The following is a 20,683-nucleotide window of genomic DNA, read 5'->3' as shown; positions in this document are numbered from 1 at the left end:
GGCCTCCCAAAGTGCTGGGATTACAGGCGTGAGCCACTGCACCCGGCCCCTCATTCTCTTTTTATCTCCTTTCTCCTTATAAGACTTCAATTATATGTATGCCAGTTGTTCTGATACTGCCTATAGATCTCTGGGCTCTATTTTTTTAACTCTCTGTTTCCTATTGATCATTTCTATTGCTCTATCTTCATGTTCACTTTCTCTTTACTCTGTCATCTCTGTTCTGCTATTCAGTTAATTTTTAACCCAGTTATTTTTTTCCTCTGGTATTTTTTAGTTCTAGGATTTCCATCTTCTTTTCCTTCTTAGGATGCATAATTTACTGTTGAGGTTTCCAATCCTATCATAAGTTGGAGCATATTTCCTTTAACTCACTGAACACAAATATGAAAACTTCACTAAAACAATTGTCTGCTGATTCCAGCATCATCTTGGGATTGGTCTCTGTTAATTATCTTTTCCTTTGAGACTATGTGACATTTTCCTAATTCTTTGTATGTTGAGTAATTTTGGATTGTGTTCTAGCTATTATGAATGTTATTTTGTAGAGATTCTGAATTCTATTAGATTCCTCGAAAGAGTGTTGTTGATTTTTTTTCTTTCTTTTTTCTTTTTTCTTTTTTTTTTTTTTTGAGATGGAGTCTCACTCTGTCGCCCAGGCTGGAGTGCAGTAGCACAATTTCGGCTCACTGCCACCTTCGCCTCCCAGGTTCAAGCAATTCTCCTGCCTCAGCCTCCTGAGTAGCTGCGACTACAGGCATGCACCACCATGACTGGCTAATTTTTGTATTTTTAGTAGAGACAGGGTTTCATCATGTTGATCACACTTGAACTCTTGACCTCAAGTAATCCACCCGCCTTGGCCTCCCAAAGTGCTGGGATTACAGAGGTGAGCCACCGTGCCCAGCCATGAATTTTTTTTTTTTTTTTTTTTTTTAAATTCAGGCAAGCAATTAACTTAGTTGAACTGAAACTGCGAACTGTTTGAAAGTTCAAATATCACTGGTTGTGCTGTGATTTGAATGGATGTGTCCTTCCAAAAATCATATGTTGGAATGTAAACCGCACGGTGATGGCATTAGGAGGTGGGGCCTTTTGGGAAATGATTAATTCATGAGGGTTGTGCTCTCATGAATGGATTGGTGTCCTTAAGAGAATGTTTGCTCTTTTTTGCCCTTCTGCTGTGTGAGGACATAGCATAGAGGGCACCCTTATGGGAGCAGACACTGAGCCCTCCCTTACCAGACACTGAAGCTGCCAGTGCCTCATCTTAGACTTCCAGCCTCCAGAACTGTGAGGAATCAATTTCCCGTTCTGTATCAATAACCCTGTCTAAGGTATTTTATTATAGCAGCACAGAGTAAGACATGCTGTTTTATCCTAAATTGCGCTGTTTGCAGTTTGCCCCATGCACATGTGTCTTAGATGTTTAGACAGTGTATGCACAGAATTTGGGATTCTCCCTCTCCTGTGGTAGCAGTGGAGCTGTCCTATTCAGATACCTTACCCCAGGGAACCAGAAGGACCAGCTGCAGAGAACGTAATTGACAATCTCAGCTGCCACACCTTTGGATCCACTGTGGGGTTCATGTCAAGACCATTGCTATCATTTCTGCCAGCTGTAAGATTTTTGTAATGGCGACTTTGTTTCAGGACTCTTTATTAGCTGGTGTGAGACTTTTCAGAGATGCTGTAAAAGGGCTTCTGCAGTCTGACGGACCCAATCCTTCTCTCTCTCTTCTGCTCATGTCAGACCTGCTTCAACACCCCTGCCTACTCCTATTCATTTCTCTTCTCTCTTTGACCACACGGCCTTGTTGTTCTAAAGGTTGGTATGCTCATTCTCAAAGCGACATGGAGCTGAATGCCTCTACCATGGCTATATGTTTATGTCACCTGTCCCAAAGATCATTCACGAGTGTGGTGGGCAATTCTCTGAGGGATGGCAGGGAGTCTCAGACATTAAGGGGCTGGACCTCAGCTCTAGTACCCACCCCAATAGTCGGGTCTCCTCAGAAGGCGTGTGACTTCAGGAATGCATGCATGCCTTCCCTCATGCCACGCTGGCCTTGTAGAAGCCTTTACCCAGACACTGAGCTGCTGGTCTGCCACACTGGAAGCACCTTCCAGAGACATGGGAGACCCTGATGACACAGTTCCGAAGCCAGGGGCTGGAGGGCTGGGAGTTGGGCATGTGAGCACAGGGAGAGAGTGGGTCACCATGCCCAGGCTCAGGGCTGGCTCTGCTTCTTAGGCCTGGGGAAAGAGAATGTGTTTTAATATTTATTTATTTTATTTTATTTATTATTTGAGAGAGAGTCTGGCTCTGTTGCCAGGCTGGAGTGCAGTGGTGCGACATTGGCTCATTGTAACCTGTCTCCTGGGTTCGAGCAATTTTCCTGCCTCAGCCTTCTGAGTAGCTGGGATTGCAGGTGCCCACCACCATGCCTGGCTATTTTTTTGTATTTTCAGTAGAGATGGGGTTTCACCATGTTGGCCAGGCTGGTATCGAATTCCTGACCTCAAATGATCTGGCTGCCTCGGACTCCCAAAGTGCTGGGATTACAGGCATAAGCCACCGCACCCTGCCCATTATTTTTTATGTCATGTTAGGAATCCTGCCTCAGCTCCCAAGACAATGCCTGATAGCCGTTAGCTAGGTGCCCTGCCAGGAGGAAAATGAGGGAACAGCCGAGTGCTGGTGCCTTGTGCCATCCTGGGGCACAATAAAGTGGGTTCTCTGTACTTCCAGAGGCTCCTGTCCCCAGGGAGAGACCACAGAGAGGGCAACAACAGAGGTTCTGACAAAGCCCTGGGGAGAGACAGGAACCAAGGATGCCTTCCCAGAGGCGGTGGCATTTGGGATATGTTCCAAAGAGAGTAGGTACTGCTTGGGGGAAAAAACACCTTCCATCCAGACTTGGGTGGGGAGGTTTTTGCCCTGATAAAATCACAGTGATTGTGGCTTTTTTTCTCTTGGTGTGGGAGGTAGCAATGAGCTGTTTGGGATGATTGGAACATAGCACATAGAACAAGACCCATTTTAAATGAATCACTTTATTTTTATGACAACCAATTCTTAATTCATTCAATAAGAATGAATTGGGTACCTACTGTGTGCAAGGATTTGGACTAAGCACAAACAGAACAGAAAATAATCATCCCATGTCTCCAACAAGAACAGACATCTATCAGTGGTTGTGATTTGCTGTTGGTGTGGAAATGCTGAGCTGGGTGTGGTCAGGGCACTGTGCAGTCCTACTCTGCGTAGAAGGGGTCCCTGCGGTGTTTACACTTTGATCAATCTATGGGGTTCCCTAAAGATCAAAGAATAAAAGGAAAGGCACTGGCCTGGGAGGAAGAGATGTGACTGCCAGGAGGCTGGCCAGAGAGCTGGCCAGGCAGGGTGGAGTCCAGCGGGCTGGGGTGGCTGACCTTCCCACAGTGAGACTGGCAGTGAGTGGCTCAGATGGCCACGCTGTTCGGAATCCGGTCTGGGGACAAGTAGTAATATGGCAGCTTCTTGTTCTTGTTGCGCTCAGCAATCACGCTGACAATAGCCTCGAGGTTCTTGCGGAATCGGGCCATGGCCTCTTTCACAGGCTTCTCGATAAAATGCTCTTCTGGGTACATGCCCAGGAACAGCTGAGAGCCAAGACATGGACACACACACAGGTTGGTCTGCCACCCGGGTAAACTGACAGGCCTGTCTCATCCCCTGGGGCCAGCCACTCTTTGGGAGATGAAGGAGGGAACATCTGTATTCACCCTCTCCTGCCTGCCTCCCCATATTCACCCTCTGCTGCCTGCTGAGACGGTCTCGGGAAGGCAAATGTCGCCTCCAACTTGCCTCCCTAAGGAAGGCTTCAGCGCTGGGGCTTCATGGATAAGTGAGAAAATAACTGCCCGCTACCAGGTGGTTATGAGATGACGCAGATGAAGGAAGAGGCTGCTGGTGGTTGCAGCCATGGTATTCTGCCAGCTCGGGCCACCCCCATGAAGCACTCCCACCTCCCATCAGGGGTGCTGGGGCCACTGCTGCCCTCTCCAGCCCAGGAGGGCAAAAGGCAGGCCAGGGAGCTCGAAGGGGTGGTTGCCCTGTTGGCATGGTCACACAGATGTCTGTGGGGTAGAGCTGGACATCATTTACAAAAAATATATATGCCGTATTGGATTAAGATCACAAAGCTTCCTAGCTAGAAAGGTATAAAAAACATTGGCTATTGATGGGATTTTGGATTTACTTTGTGGAGGGCAATTCAGTCTAATATTCTTTGACTAAGGAATTCGTCTGCTAGGAACGTGTCCTTCATACTAAACACATGTGCAAAGGCACAGAAACAAGGATGTCCAGTGAGGGACCAACACATTAGCCTGGAACAACTGAGACGCCCAGCAGCCTGGAGCGGGTCGGACTGTCCGCTATTCTGTGCAGTACTGAGCTACCCCAAAGCGGGTGCATCCACCAAAGCACAACGGATTCGGTGTTAAGTTAAATTAGGTGCACGTGTCCGTGGGGAAAAAAACAGGAAACTCTTGGTCATTCCCTCTGGAGTGCCAAGGAAAAAATCATGTGCAAGAGCTTTGTCAATAGCCGAGGGGAGGGGACGTCACACACGACCCTTTAGTGACAGTGAGCAGAGCCTGTGTCCCCGTCCCGCCGCGTCCACCCTGAGCTCTATCCAGGCTCAGGCTGGGGGACCTGGTGACCGCTGCAGCCCTCTGGGCCCCTCCAGCCTTGGAGGTCAGGATTCCTGCCCCCAGGTGAGCCTTGAGGCCTGAGTCACAAAGCCCTCAGGCTGAGGAACAGGTTAACCTAGGGTGACCTGGGGCTGTGTCCCGCCCTGCGCAGCCTCACCTCGTTTTCCTGGAACTGGCTCAGCGCCCACACTGCACCCAGATGCCAGCAGGAGCGGCCGCGGTCCGGCAGTGAGTCCACTATTTGCTCTATGGTCACCACGCCCTTGGCCGTGGGCGGCGGGGCTCGCATGGTTGGGGGCGCATTGGGGATCCAGGAGCACCAGTCGTACTGTGGAGACAGCCACGGACGAGCGTGGGCGCCCCCGAAGCCCAGCTGCTCCCGGGGCCCCATCCTTCCAGTGCCCCCCAACTCCAGCGCGCCCCGCAGTCCGTCCATTCTCTTTCCCCGCGGCCAGCGCCCTCGGCTGAGCGGGCAGAGCCCGCTCCGCAATTCCCATTCCGGCCCGAGGCTGCGGTGCAGGTGCAGGGCTGGGGCGGGGTCCCGGCGAGGCCGGGCGGGGCGGCCGTGGCGGCCCCGGGGAGGGAGCTCCGCCTCGCGGGGCCCGGCCCCGCCTACCTGGCCGAAGTTGACCGCGGCGTGCTGGGCGGAGGCGGTGAAGATCACCACGGTCAGGTACTCCGACAGCTGCTCCCGGCTCTTGAGCGACTTGGGGAAGCCTGGGGCGAACCACCGGCGGGTTGAGGCCCCGTCGCCAGGGACCCCAGGGCCCGGCGCCCACCGCGTGCCCGGGCAGGACACCCCGGAGGGGCGGCGGCTGGGCCCGCCCTGCCGACTGCCGGGGAGCCGGGTTCGAGGCCCTACCTGAGGCCTTGCAGCCCCGCATGCCGTACACGTAGACGTCCTTCACGAAGTCCTGCAGCTCCGGGTCCTCCGCCACCACTTGGTCGCTCTCGTAGTAGATGTCCACCACCTCGGCCGTGAACCTGGCTCGGGGGCGCAGCAGGGGTGGGCGACGGGTGCCCGGCGCCGACCCGGCCCGGGACTCCTCCCCTACCCCTTCCCGCTGCAGCGCCAGCCGCGGGGGGTCAGGCCCGCCCCAGGGAGTCAGGCAGGGGGCCCCGCTCCTCCCCCAGGACCACCGCCCCGCGGGCGCTCACGTCCTGACGGCTTCCCACACCAGGAGCCCGTCGTCCCGGTAGAAGTAGTAAGGGATGTCCTCTTTGCTCTCCATGCCCCGGGCCTTGATGGCCTCAGGGAAGCACAGGGAGGCGTAGGTCAGGTCCTTCATGGCCCTCTGCACCATCTGCACGTGCCCGCCGCCCCCTGTGGCGTTGGCCTGGAGTGGGAGGCACAGTCCCTGAGCGTGTGGCTCCCCCCACAGCTGTCCAGCCCCAGTGCTGAAATGCGGGCCTTAGGAAATGTGCCAGGGGGCGGGGAGACCAGGCACGCAGAGGGACAAACCCTTGTCCTGTGAGAAGGGGGAGGGATGTTTAATGCAGAGAATGACAAGGGCAGCCGAGTGGAGAGGTGACAGGGAGGAGCCTCCCACCCAATCCAATGCGAGGGACTGAACGGTGGGGCCCGCAGTGTGCAGAACGGAAAGGTGGGCTCCCACCTCCAGGAGGGCAGCAGGCGGCAGCAGGTGTGCAGGGGAACCCCAGCACCAGCGGGCCTGGCCTGTGGAGTCTTGCTCTAGTGCTGAGCACAGGACGCTCAGTCATTTCTCTCAGTGACTCAGTTCCCAGGCCCCATGCAACTCTGTTGAGCGCTTGTTGTGTGCTCAGGTGAGGCTGGAGAGACTCACAGGGAGGGATCCTGGCTGTGGAGCGATGCAGGCACACTCACAGGCTCATACGTGTGTACACGTGCACACACACACACAAATACACCCACAGGGCTGGGCTGTCATGCCACAGAAGTTTTGAAGGAAGACATGGGTGCTGGGGTGCCAGAGATTGGTCCATGGTGGGCATTCAGCCCAAGCGGGACCCACCAGAGCTGCTCGAGGCACTTTGTTTGGATGTGGCTGGGAGATAATGGCCACATGGGAACCCGAGGTGGAGCTATGATGCTGAGCTCCTGTGCCCTCTCCTGTGGGGGCCTGTGTGTGGCAGGTGAGTGTGATGCCAACACAGATGAAGGAGAAAGAGGGAGCCAGTGTGCGTGCACCTGGGGCACTGCTCGAGTCCCTGGATCCATTTCTGGCCGAGGCCCCTGCCCCTCTATTGTGTCCAGGTATTTGAGATAAGGCATGTCTTGTCCCGAGGCAGCTGGTTTGAGTTGGATTTTGCCATTTGCAACCCAAACAGTGTCTCAACTTCAGTGGTCAGATCTGGCCTGGTCACTAATGGGCCGAGGAAAGGAGGAAGGTTAGGGCGAGGGCCTAGGCGAGAGTGCGAGTTTGGTCAGGCTACAGGGGCTCAAAAAGAGGTGGGGTGCTGCCTGGGGAATGCGAGGGCTGGGCAGACTCAGGGGACAGGGGTTGGGAGGGTTGGGACCCCAGAGGCAGAGTGCTGGGGAGGGCCAGGTCAGGGTTGCAGGGGTACAGCAGATTCAGAGGCAGACACAGGTTCCTGGCACGTAGGAGGTAAAGGGGCCACGGGGAGTGCGTGCCAGAGGGGGTCTACACCCTGGTCCCAGAGGCTGGGAGAAGGGAGGGGTGGAGGAGGGGACCGGGAGCCATCATCGAGGAGGAAGACCTGGTGGTGTGCCTAGAGAAGGGCTCCTGGCTGGGTAGCAGGGGCTGGAGACATTGGGAGGATGCTGGAGACACTGCTCTGAGCACAGCCTCCAGGCTTCACCCTTCCAGGCCTCCAGCAACTGCGTCTAGATCTCAGACAGGGAGTGAAGGCAGCCAGGCTGGGCTCTTCCATGCAACGAGTAGGGTAGGAGGGCACCCACCTTGTCGAAGAGGCCACACTCACAGATGAGCTGCTCACGGGCCTTGGTGTTGATGGCGATGGTGAATCTCACATGTGCCACCAGCAGCTGGGCAGGGGAAAGGAGGAGGCCTCAGAGGGGGCCCAGCCAGGTGACCAGGTGCCCCAGGGTCCGGCAGCTCCCCCACCCAGGCCTGCCCTGCAGGATGATGCTGGGCGCAGGGAGGAAATGAAGGCCAGGTGCTGATCTTTCTGCTAAGTGCTGGAGGCCTGCACCCCTCTGATGCTTACCAAGCATGATAATGATTCAGAAGTTCCTGGCCAGCGCTTGTACAGTGCTTACCTCTGTGCTCTCTGAGTTCACTATTTTAATCCTGACCATGATTCTGTAGGGCAGGTGTACTATTTGACCTCTTTTACTGATGAGGAAACTGAGGCACACAGAGGTACTTTTAGCCTGCAGTCACCCCAACAGTCAATGCTTGTAGGATTCAGAAACACCGAAGGTGAGTGATGGTGGGGGCGGCCGTCAGCATCAGCCGAGGATCACTGTGAATTCATCGGCCTTTTCCAGTTCTACTGGCTGGCCAGTGAGGCCCCTGTGTCAGGCCCCCGCGCAAGCCTCGTCTCCTGGGGAACAGGAGGCTCCCAGCTGTTTTCTTCCTTTGGGGGCATTACTGACTCTGGGAACATCTCTCCAGTGTCTCTTTCTGCCACCCACTCCCAGCCACAGGTCTCCCATGGGATGCTAGTGCCCCCTCCCACACCACATCTCACATGCCCTCCCACAGCACATGGGGTTGTACCTTGAAAATGGGATGCACGGCAGGCAGCTGGCGGTACATCGCAATGCCAAAAACCTCAGACACCAGATGTGTTCGCAGAAGGTGGGTGATGGTCTGGTGGACGTGGAAGTCACTGGAACGCACCCAGATTTTAGCCAAAAGCCAGTCGTATTTTGCATCCGAAGGGAGGAAAATAGGGTTCTCGTCTCCTGGGATTTGGTTGAGCTGACACATCGGGGGAAAGGAAACAGACTGCTGTATTTCACTTCAGACCAGAGCTGCTGGAGAACGTGAAGTATCTGAATTCCTTCAACAGTGACTTTGGAATCAGAAGAGCCTGGAGGGGGCAGAGGGCCCTGGGGTGGTATTTTTTGTCCCAGCCATATTATTCACGACTTGCATGACTCTGGATGACACACTGGGCCTTTCTAAGCTCCGGCTTCAGCATCTGTCATGTGGGGACAGTGGTCCCTCGGCTCACAGTTACTGTGGGAATGGCCTCAGGAGCTGGCAGCATGGAAGGAGCAGGCAGGCGGAGGGCCCAGCAGTGGGGGGAATCCCTGCCCCCTCTTCCCCTCCTTGCCTTGCTCCCTCTTCAGCTGCCTCTCATTGATCTCCCACGCTTTCCCCCGTCCCCTCTTCCCTGAAATGCTGGTGCTCCCCAGGGTCTGCCCCACTGCTCCTGTCTTCTCTTCTTGCCCTAAGTCCGCTCCTCCCGTTCCAGGGCTCGGGGCCCTTCTGGTGCTGAGCCTCCCAGATCAGGGTCTGCAGCTCGAGCTGTGCCCGGAGCCCACACCTGCGGCCAGGCGTCTCCTGCAGCAGAGGCTGAACCTGTCTTCCGTTTCCAGGTCCCACTCCGCACTGGGACAAGGTGAGTCTTTTCTTTTCCAAAATGTGTATCATGTCATGTTAATCGCCTCCTCAATCACCTCTTGATGCCAAAAAATAAAATCCCCAAACTCTGTGGTGACCTGGTCGCTGATGCCTCTGCACACACAGCCCCACCTTCCCACCACCATCCCGGCACCCAGCCCCAGGTCCCTCCATGCCAGCAGCCCCAGGCATCGCCCCCTTACTGAGCGCCCCGCACAGCCTCAGCACCTGACAGTAAGCGCTCATGAAAGCCTGCAGAAGGTACTGGCACTGCATATTTTTAGATGAAGACGTGGGGTCTTGGAGGGGTTGACAGAAAGAATGAGGCGGGTGGCAGGACTGCAGCCAAGAGCAGCCAGGAAGGGGCGTAGCCAGACTTTAGGTGCCTGGAAAGATCAGTGTCACCACAGCAGAGTGGCCATGGCTGGGGAGGGAGAACTGCCCCAGAGCACACAGCTGTGTCACTTCCTGTAAGTATTGTGGAAGGTGGGGTCCTTGAGTGTCTCTCCCTTGAAAACAGTTCTGTCCAATAGACATATAATGCCAGTCACACATAGAATTGTGTATATTCAGGAAGCCATGTTAATAAAAGTAAAAGGAAACAAGTGAAATGTAGGTTAATAATATAATTTTATTTTACCCACTATATCCAGAATATTATCACTTCAACATGAAACCAATCTAAAACTATTAAACGAGACATTTCACATTCCCTACCTCCTTATTCTAAGTCTTAGAAATCAGGTGTGGACTTCAGACATGCAGCAAGTCTTGGTTTGGATGAGCCGAATCCTAAATGCTCCAGAGCCCCAGCAGCCGGTGGCTACAACCCTGAGTAGAGGGATCCCAGCAGCCCCAGCGCTCTCTGAGGACCAAGACATGGGGAGGGAGGAGGGAAAGCAGAGTATGATTTGCACACTAGGCGTGCCTGTCTGTTTATACATGAGATTAGTTGGCTGCTTTTAAATATCAGACAATTTCACATAAAAATTTGAATGACCTGGTTTTCTTGAAAAATTAGAAGTGGCTCAAGCCTGTAATCCCAGCACTTTGGGAGGCCGAGGCGGGTGAATCACGAGGTCGAGAGATCAAGACCATCCTGGTCAACATGGTGAAACCCCGTCTCTACTAAAAATACAAAAAAAAAATTAGCTGGGCATGGTGGCGTGTGCCTGTAATCCCAGCTACTCAGGAGGCTGAGGCAGGAGAATTGCCTGAACCCAGGAGGCGGAGGTTGCGGTGAGCCGAGATCGCGCCATTGCACTCCAGCCTGGGTAACAAGAGCGAAACTCTGTCTCAAAAAAAAAAAAAAAAAAGAAAAATTAGAAGGTCTGAGATCTCTGCACCCATGTTCTAACAGAACTACACTCTTGTTCCTTTTACACAGTCCCAGCTCTGAGGGTCCCCACTGCCATACCCATTTGCAGGAGCTGCCTGGCCTACTCATACCTGATCTGTGCCCTAGAGCACTGGGCTGCTCTGGGACCCTCTCTGACATGTCGCCACATGCTCTCACATGTTCCTGATGGCTCTGGGACACTGGCATGTCCCTGCCATGCTCTGGGGCCGAGGAGCCCCCTGTTGTGTGCCAGGGGCTTTACCTATGCCACTGCGCTTAATCCTCACTTTGACCCTGCAAGACAGGTATTCCTTGCTGTACCCAGCAAGGTTAAGCAGCTTTCCCAAGTCACACAGTAGATAAAGAGCTGATCCCGCAACATGATGCTGAATAGGGGAAAATTGGAAGCATTCCCCCTAAAAACTGAAATAAGACATGGATGTCCACTCTCACCCCTCCTATTCAATACAGTACTAGAAGTCCTAATCAGAAAAATTAGGCAAGAGAAAGAAATAAAAGGCATCCAAATAAATAAAAATAAAAAAAAGGAAGTCAAATTATCTCTGTCCATCCATGATATGATTCTATAACTAGAAAACTCTGAAGATGCTTCCAAAAGACTCCTAGACCCGATACACAACTTCAGTAAAGTCTCAGGATACAAAATCAATGTACAAAAATCAGTAGCATTTCTTTTTGAGACAGTCTCACTATCTCCCAGGCTGAAGTGCAGCGGTGTGATCTCGGCTCACTGCAATCTCTGCCTCCCCGGTTCAAGCAATTGTGCCTTAGCTTCCCAAGTAGCTGGGACTGCAGGCTTGTGCTACCATGCCTGGCTAATTATTGTATTTTTATTCATGATGGCTTTTCACCATGTTGACCTGGCTGGTCTCAAACTCTTGACCTTGGGTGATCTGCCTCCTCGGCCTCCCATAGTGCTGGGATTACGGGTGTGAGCCACTGAGCCTCCCCCTGCAAACATACACAAAATAAAACACCAAAGAATACATCCAACCAAGGAGATGGAAGAGCTCTACAAGGAGAACTATAAAATGCTGATGAAACAAATCATAGATGACACAAAAAAATGGAAAAACATCCCATGCTAATGGATTGGAAGAACAAATAATCATTAAAATGGTCATACTGCCCAAAGCAATGTACAGATACAATGCAATTCCTGTCAAATTACCAACATCATTTTCCACAGAATTAGAAAAAACAATCCTAAAATTCATATGGAACAAAAAAATAGCCTGAATAGACAAAGCAATCCTAGGCAAAAAGAACAAAGCTGTAGGAATCACATTACCTGACTTCAAACTATGCTACAAGACTATAGTAACCAAAACAGCATGGTATACTGGTACAAAAATAGGCACACAGATTAATGGAACAGAATAGAGAACACAGAAATAAAGCCATATACCTATAATCAACTAATTTTTGACAAAGTCAACAAAAATAAACAATAGGGAAAGGATATCCTATTCAATAAATGGCATTGGAAAAACTGGCTACCTATATGCATAAGAATGACACTGGGCCCCTACCTCTCACCACATACAAAAATTACCTCTAGATGGATTACAGACCTAAATGTAAGAGCTCAAACTTTAAAAATTCTAGAAGGAAGCCTAGGAAAAACTCTAATGGACATTGGCCTAGGCAAAGAATTTATAACTAGACCTCAAAGGCAAATGCAGCAAAACCAAAAATTGACAAATGAGACTTAATCAAACTAAAGGGCTTCTGCACAGCAAAACAATCAACAGAGTAAACAACCTACAGAATGGGAGAAAATATTTCCAAACTGTACATCCACAAAGGACTAATATCCAGAATCTATAAGGAACTTAAGAAAAAACACCACCATTAAAAAGTGGGCAAAGGACATAAACAGACACTTCTCAAAAGAAAACATACAAGTGGCCAACAAACATGAAAAAATGCTCAACATCACTAATCATCAGAGAAATACAAATTAAAACCACAATGAGATACCAGTCAGAATGGCTATTATTAAGAAGTAAACAAATGACAGATGTTAGAAGGATGCAGACAAAAGGGAATACTTACACACTGTTGGTGGGAGTGTAAATTACTTCTGCTCCTGTGGAAAGCAGTTTGGAGATTTTGCAAAGAACTGAAAATAGAATTACCGTTTGACCCAGCAACCCTATTACTGTGAACCTACCCAGAGGAGAAGAAACTGCTCTACCAAAAAGACACATGCACACATATGTTTATCACAGCACTGTTGACAATATCAAAATCATAGAATCAACCTAGGTACCCATTGATAGTGGCATCAGATTAAAAAAATGTGGTACATGTACTCCATGGAATACTACATGGCCACAAAAAAGAATGAAATCGTGTCCTTTGCAGCAACATGGATGCAGTTCAGGATTGGCACTTAGGCCATAATCCTAAGCGAATTAATACAGAAACAGAAAATTGAACACTGCGTGTTCTTATTTATAAGTGGGAGCTAAGCATTGTATACATAGGGACATAAAAGTGGGAACAAAAGACACTGGGGACTCCAAGAAGGGGATGGAGGGAGGGAGGAAAGGATTGAAAGACTAGGTATTGGGTACTATGCCCAGTATTTGAGTGATGAGTTCAACAGAAGCCTAAACCCCAGCATTATGCAATATAACCATGTAACAAACCTGCACATGTACCCCATGAATCTAAAATTATATTTATATATACCCATACATACATATATATACTGAAACACATACACACACACACACACACACACACACACACACACACACACACATGCTGTTCTGACCAGTAAACAAAGAGCTGAACAAGGACAAGAGCCCAGTGCTCTGCCCATTTCTTCAGCACATCACTCTGCCTTCCGCCTCTCTCCACCTCCTGGCCTGGCGGGGCCTCACCTGCCCATCCCCTTGAGCTCTTGTACCACTGAGCCGAGCCTTCCCCAACCCCATCCTTCACATCGTCCCACTCCTGTCCAGGATCTTGGTCTGCCATGGGATGCCAGAACTTGCCCTGAGCAATTTGTGTTTCTTAAATTTGTTTCTTGGGTAAAGAAGCAGCTTTACGTTTTTGATTAGAAAAGAATACATGTGGAAAGAGAGATCCAAGATGGCTGATTACTAGCAGCTCAGGATTGTAGCTCCCAGTGAAAGCACAGAGAACAAGAGGACACCACACTTTCAGACGAATTTTTGTTGCTCACGGACCACGAGATTCCCAGCAGAGAAGCCCCACGGGTCGCCAGTGTGACTCTTGTGGCCGGCGGGGCGGTTTTGCCAGTGCGCTGTTGCCACAGTTCTTGGTGCAGAGTAAACGGGACTGGGTCCCCTTTTGGTTGACGTTTGGAGCTCTGGGAAGGCAGAGTCACCTATTCAGCTGATTGAAAAAGGGACTCAAGAAGGAAGCCAGACCGGTGATTCCTGGGCAGAAAAGCACCACGAATCTTAATGCCGCTGTTTTGGTCGGTGCAATGGGTTGCTCAGATTCTGGCGCTGGAAATCAACAAGTTTGATGTCCACTCAGAGACCTAGTTGGTAATTACAAAGTTGGTAATTACAAAGACGACAAGTGGATAAATTTACAATGATGGGAAGAAATCAGCGTAAAAAGGCTGAGAATACCCAAAATCAGAATGGCTCTCCCTCTACAGGGGATCACAGTTCTTCATCAACAAGGGAACAAGGCCTGATGGAGAACGAGTGCGTTCCATTAACAGATTTAAGCTTCAGAAGGTGGATAATAAGAAAATTCTGTAAGTTAAAAGAACATGTTCTAGCCTACTGTAAAGAAACTAAGAACCTTGAAAAAAGGTTTGACGAAATCCTAACGACAATAGACAATCTAGAGAGGAATATAAGTGAATTAATGGAACTGAAGAATACAATACGAGAACTCCGCAAAGTATGCACAGGTTTTAACAGTCGAATTGATCAAGCAGAAGAAAGGAAATCGGAGGTCGAAGACCAACTGAATGAAATGAAATGAGAAGACAAGATTAGAGAAGAAAGTGTAAAAAGGAATGTGCAAAGTCTCCAAGAAATATGGGACTTTGTGAAAAGACCTAATTTATGTTTGATAGGTGTACCTGAATGTCATGAAGAGAATGAATCCAAGCTGGAAAATATTCTTCAGGATATTTTCAGGAAAACTTTCCTAACCTAGTAAGGCAGGAAAATACTCAACTTCAGGTAATACAGAGAACACCACAAAGATATTCCTCAAGCAAAACAACCCCAAGACACATAATCATTAGATTCACCAGGGTTGAAATAAAGGAGAAAATTCTAAGGGCAGCTAGAAAGAAAGGTCAGGTTACCTGTAAAGGGAAGCCTATCAGACTCACAGCGGATCTCTCAGCAGAAACCCTACAAACTAGAAGAGAGTTGGGGGTCAATATTTAATATCCTCAAAGAAAAGAATTTTCAACCCAGAATCTCATATCCAGCCAAATTAAGCTTCATAAATGAAGGAAAAATAAAATTTTTCGCAAACAAGCAAGCACTCAGAGATTTCATCACCACCAGGCCTGCTTTACAAGAGCGTCTGAAAGAAGCACTATACACAGAAAGGAACAACCAGTATCAGTCATCCCAAAAACATACCAAAAGGTAAAGAGTATCTCCACAATGAAGAATCTATATTAACTAATGAGCAAAATAGCCAGCTAGCATTAAACGACAATATTAAACTCACAAATATCAATATTAATCCTAAATTTAAATGGATTAAATGCCCCAATCAAAGACACAGACAGGCAAATTGAATAAAAAGTCAAAACCCATCGGTTTGCTGTATCCAGATCCTCAAAAGCAAGGACACACAAAGGCTCAAAACAAAGGGTTGGTGGAAGACTCACCAATCAAATGGAGAGGAAAAAAAAAAGAAAGAAAGAAAAAAGAAAACAGGAGTTGTAACTTTCATCTCTGACAAAACAGACATTAATAGTAACAAAGACTAAAAGAAATAAAGAAGGACATTACATAACGGTAAAAGGATCAATGCAACAACAGGAGTCAATGATCATAAATATATATGTACCCAATATAGGAACACCCAGATACATAAGACAAGTTCTTAATGACTTATAAAGAGACTTGGACTCCCGCACAATAAGAGCGGGAGACTTTGACACCACATTGTTAATATTTGACGGATCAACAAGATAGAAAATTAACAGGGACATCTACGATTTGAACTCAGACCTGGAACAAGTAAACTCAGTGAATATTTACAGAATTCTTCACCCCAGGTCCACAGAACATACATTTTTTTCTCAGTATCACATTACACCTATTTTGAAAGTGACCACATAATTGGAAGTAAATCACTTTTCAGCATTTGCATAGCATTTAACAGACTTAAATGAAATATTGGTTGGCTGTTTGTTTGTTATTTTCTTTTCTTTTTTTTTTTTTTTGAGACGGAGTTTCACTCTTGTTACCCAGGCTGGAGTGCAATGGCGCGATCTCAGCTCACCGCAACCTCCGCCTCCTGGGTTCAGCCAATTCTCCTGCCTCAGCCTCCTGAGTAGCTGGGATTACAGGCACGTGCCACCATGCCCAGCTAATTTTTTGTATTTTTAGTAGAGATGGGGTTTCACCGTGTTGACCAGGATGGTCTCGATTTCTTGACTTCGTGATCCACCCGTCTCGGCCTCCCAAAGTGCTGGGATTACAGGCATGAGCCACCGCGCCCGGCCTTGTTTGTTATTTTCTTCCCTTATTCCTTCCTGTCTCCCCTGTTAAGCACAGTTATCGGCATAAAAGAGGTTTTTAATACCTATTTTTAGATTGCATTCCAGCCTGGGCAATAGAGCAAGACTCCTGTTCTCTCTCCCCTTTCTCTTTCTCTTTCTCTCTTTCAAAAAAATAAGAAAGAAAGAAAGAAAGAAAAGGATACGTGTTTATTGTAAAAAGAAATTCGAGTCATGACAGGAGAGCCTGAGAAAGAAAGAAAACATCCTCTCATCATCTAGCCCCCAGAGATAAGCACCAAATTCTGGGGAGCTTCCTTGCATGTGTGCACATTTATCTGCCCAATTTTCCCTCAACTGAATGATTATAATGAACATCTGTTTCTTTGTTTTGCTCACTGTCCCCTACCAGGCCATCACCGTGTTCCTACATGATGGCACCACGTCTGTGTGTCCCCATGTCCGCACAGGTATCTGCTCACAGTAGGCCTGCTGCATCCTTGCATTCATTTCACATAAATGAGACCATGGCTATTGCCTTAGCTGTTTGAAGGAGCTATTTGTATATGACAGATATGTATCCTTTATCTGTCCCCTGTGTCTTGATTTTCCACTTTGTGAACTCATTGGCCCCTCCAGATCAGCTGGGAGGGAACGAAAGCATTCCTTTCAAAGTTGCTGCAACATCTCATAGTGAGGACATGGAAGGGCTCACTCACTCCATCCTCTTCTACCTTCAGACTGTTTTCACCTTTGTTTCCCCATCACAAACTATGCTCCTGCCGGTACCCACACACATCAGTGCTTTCATTTCTGCTGAGCGGCTGCTAGCGAAGGCTGAGCCTTGCGGGTGTGGGGGTGTTTTCTTTGAGTAGACACTGCCTGTCCTACTGTTCCTCAGACAGTTTCACTCTGCTGAACACCTGCTCAGTGCTATCGGCTGTCAGAACACTAAAACGATAAAGTCCCCTCCAGTGGGCCTGTGATCGAGACGGAGCAGGGGCCTCCTCTTAGTGCTCTCTAGTCCCCCTTTCCCCAACAAGCACGGAAATGAAGGAAAATCCCGAATTCCTTCAAGGGAAATTCCAAGCACCCAGCTAGCCCTGAGAAGCAAATGAGCAACTTGATAAGCAAGAGGGTAACAGCAGCCTAATACAACAGCCAAGGAAGCTAATGTCATGGGGTGTTTGGTTCCCTCTAGAAAATAAACAGAACATCTGAACAGGTGTTTTTCAGAAACCCAGACTTCCACCAAACAGATCCACTAGCACTGGCACAGAGACATCAGATAAGAGGGAGCTGAGGACTGAACTCCCCGGGCATGGCTCTTTGCTCTAAATTTCTTCCTGTGGAGCCTAGGGAAAGTCCCGCCCACGGGCCAGAGCTAACATTCCTTTCTGCTAACCCAAATGTTTAAACAAATCTTCTCTTCCTTAGCCAATTGCAAAACAACAAAATTTTGAATCTACCTATGACCTGGAAGCCACCCACACACACACAACTTAAAGATATCCCACCCTTTTAGGCCAAAACCAACAGGTACCCTCCATGTATTGATTAACAATTTTGCCTGTTAACTTCTGCTTTCCTGAAATTTACTCCACCTTTCAAAGCCCTTACCTGCAAGCCATCAGGAAGTTCCAGTCTTAATAGTGAGCTGCCCAATCCTCCTCTTTCGGTCCCTGCAATAAATGCCTTGTGTTCTCCTAGACTCTATCCCAATCTCAGTGTTTGGTTCTGCTGCACTGGGCAAGCGGACCCCAGGCCAGCTCGGTAACACAATTGCCCTTGCCAAGACAGCCCCAACCCCAGGATCCTCTGACCGCCCACTCCAAAGTGCACCTGGTACAGCAGGTGCTGTGGGATCTGCTCAGGTGCTGGTCCGAGCTCTGACCTTGGGCTGCCTAGGCCCACTAATTATTATCCCGTGAACACTGCCAGGCTGCAACAATTCATGAGCAGTGCATGGGCGGGGGTCTGTCCTTGCTGGTGTTTGGGAGTTACGTCTTCGTTTTTCCAACCAGACAGGTCAGAAATGGTATCTCATTGTTAACTTTCATTTGCATTTCCCTAACTACAGGTGAAATTAGGAGTTTTTCCATGTGCTGGTTGCCTATTTACATTTCTTCTTTTGTGAATTGCCTCTTCACATTCTCTGCTCATTTTTCCATTGTAGTATTTGCCTTTTCCTGTCAATGTGAAGGAATTACTTGGATATCATAGATAGGCCTCTCTTAGCTGTCACTTCTGTTACGGTTACTTCCTCCAACTTCTATTTTGCCTTTAACTTTATGGTTTGTTTTATCGTTCAAATTTTAAAACATTACATAATCAAGTATACTAAGCTTTCCCCTTAGAACTTCTTGGTTTCCTTTTACTTCTAAAAGTCTTCTGAGTCTCCACATAGTTTTTCTACATTTGTTTACTTTTTCATTTTCATTTTTACTTCATCTAAATTTAATTTATATTAAATTAAATTTTAATTTTAATTTTACTTCATCTAAATTTAATTTTACTTCATCTAATCTAAATTTCTTTTTTTCTTTTTCTTCTAGGCAACTCTACATGATGAGATTGGTTTTTGTAGATGGCATGACAGAGCAGTCCAATTTAATTTTCTTCTTATGCAAAGGCAGTGTGATAGCACCATCGAAATAATATCCCTTTTCCACTGAGTTAAACCTCCATTGTGATACATTAAATTCCTCTGTAGGGGAGTCTATTTCTAGGTCTTAATCTATACTGCCCCACAATTCTGTTTTCAAGCACAGCATCTGCTTAACAGTAACCTTACAGATCCAGCAAGGAAAGTGTTCCGTCTGTGTTTTTTCTTTTTCTTTTATTTTTAAAGACAGGGTCTCGCTCTGTCGCCCAGTGTGGAGTGCAGTGGAGCAATCCCTGCTCACTGCAGCCTCGAACTCCTGGACTCAAGTCATCCTCCCATCTCAGCCCCTGAGCAGTTGGGATTACAGGTATGTGCCACCATACCTATTTTTTTTTTTTTTTTTTTTTTTTTTTTTAAGAGATGAGGTCTCACTTGGTTGCACTGCCTCTCTGTGTGGTTTTAATTTTTCTCACAAAAATTTTGACTATGCTAGATTTCTCTTTCCATATGAATCTTTCCATTTTAAAAAGTGTTTTGTCTCCTTTTTAGTTCCTCTTCACCAACATCCCACCCCCACCAAAGAAGAGAAAAGATTCTGGCTGAAATTTAATTTGAAAGCACATTCAGTTTGTATATTAGAATTTGGTAGAATTGACATTTTCATGTTATACTGACTGTTTCCTGCCCAATATCAAATCACCGTAAGTGGCTGGCTGAGACTCAGGTGCTCACCATGTGGGTCTGTTATCAATCACTATATGGAAATTGGCCTGTTTTCTACAATTTCTTCTAATTTGTCTTTTCCTAGGTTTTTATCCATTTCCTCTAACTTTTCAAATTTGTTGCCATATTACTGTCATTTAAGAAATATACAATCTAATTACGCTTCTTTTTTTAAGAGATGGGGTCTCACTGTGTTGCTCAGGCTAGAGTGCTGTGGCTACTCACAGGTGTAATCATAACACAATTTAGCCTCAAATGAGCCTCCTGCCTCAGCCTCCCAAGTAGCTGGGACTACAGTTGTGCACTGTGGGGAACATTCCCGTGTGAGACCCCCAAAAGGCGTGAGTCTCACTATACGGTGAGTTTGATCCCAAACACAGTTTCCTACTGGAGGCAGTCGAGCTATCGGGGGAAAAAGGATCTGGAAGATGAATGATCAGTTTCTAATATCAACCACGATATCGTTTGGGCCTAAAACTATGCGGTGCTGCTAGACCGAGTGACCCCCTGCCAGCAACCGGTTCCTGCTTTTAACTTTTTTATGACTCTTTCTTTAAGAATAAGCCTTAACCTTTTCTTCACTTACTTGACTGCCTTGTACCCTAGATAATGGTTTAACTGTCGGGATATTTCCAAAGCAAATGCCACCATAAGGGATGGTTTTGATTCCTGACTCAGAGACTCCTGAATGGGGAAGTTGAGATAAGTTGAGTCAGGAGCAGACAAAGGAGAATCCAGTTAAAAGATACTCTGATGAAGAAAACCAGAAAACCTTTTCCCATCTCAGTTCTAAAACAAGCTTTATGATCACAGGAAATTCTGTTACAACCACTGATTGCATATCCGATTTCTCTATTGTATAGGCCATGTAAGGTATACATTTGCATTTCCTCTTGCAACCATTGTGTATCTGATTTCTCTATTGTATAAGCCATGTAAGGTATAGATTTGCATTTCCTCTTGCTATGACGTAAACCAGAGCAAAGAAAGTGTATTTATTCCTGGCCTTTGAAAAATAAAATTTGCTGTTTAGGCACAGCCTATTCAGCCCTCCAGATGCCTTGCTT

General features: G+C 48.0%; 1 protein-coding gene across 1 annotated transcript in view; it reads right to left on the bottom strand.

Annotated features, from left to right (window-relative positions):
- Positions 1-3,038: 3,038 nt before the first annotated feature.
- Positions 3,039-20,683, bottom strand: part of ALOX5 (arachidonate 5-lipoxygenase) — a 67,431-nt gene continuing 49,786 nt past the window's right edge. The window contains exons 8-14 of the mRNA XM_039478040.2: positions 8,388-8,591; positions 7,604-7,690; positions 5,860-6,038; positions 5,564-5,685; positions 5,318-5,418; positions 4,859-5,029; positions 3,039-3,645 (exon numbers count right to left, since the gene is read on the bottom strand). Coding sequence (XP_039333974.1) covers positions 3,466-3,645; positions 4,859-5,029; positions 5,318-5,418; positions 5,564-5,685; positions 5,860-6,038; positions 7,604-7,690; positions 8,388-8,591 — 1,044 coding nt within the window. The 3' untranslated portion in view covers positions 3,039-3,465. The remainder of the gene's footprint in view (positions 3,646-4,858; positions 5,030-5,317; positions 5,419-5,563; positions 5,686-5,859; positions 6,039-7,603; positions 7,691-8,387; positions 8,592-20,683) is intronic.

Source organism: Saimiri boliviensis, chromosome 12 (genome assembly GCF_048565385.1).
Source record: "Saimiri boliviensis isolate mSaiBol1 chromosome 12, mSaiBol1.pri, whole genome shotgun sequence".
Classification (NCBI taxonomy): Eukaryota; Metazoa; Chordata; class Mammalia; order Primates; family Cebidae; genus Saimiri; species Saimiri boliviensis.
This window is presented reverse-complemented; position numbering and strand designations above follow the sequence as displayed.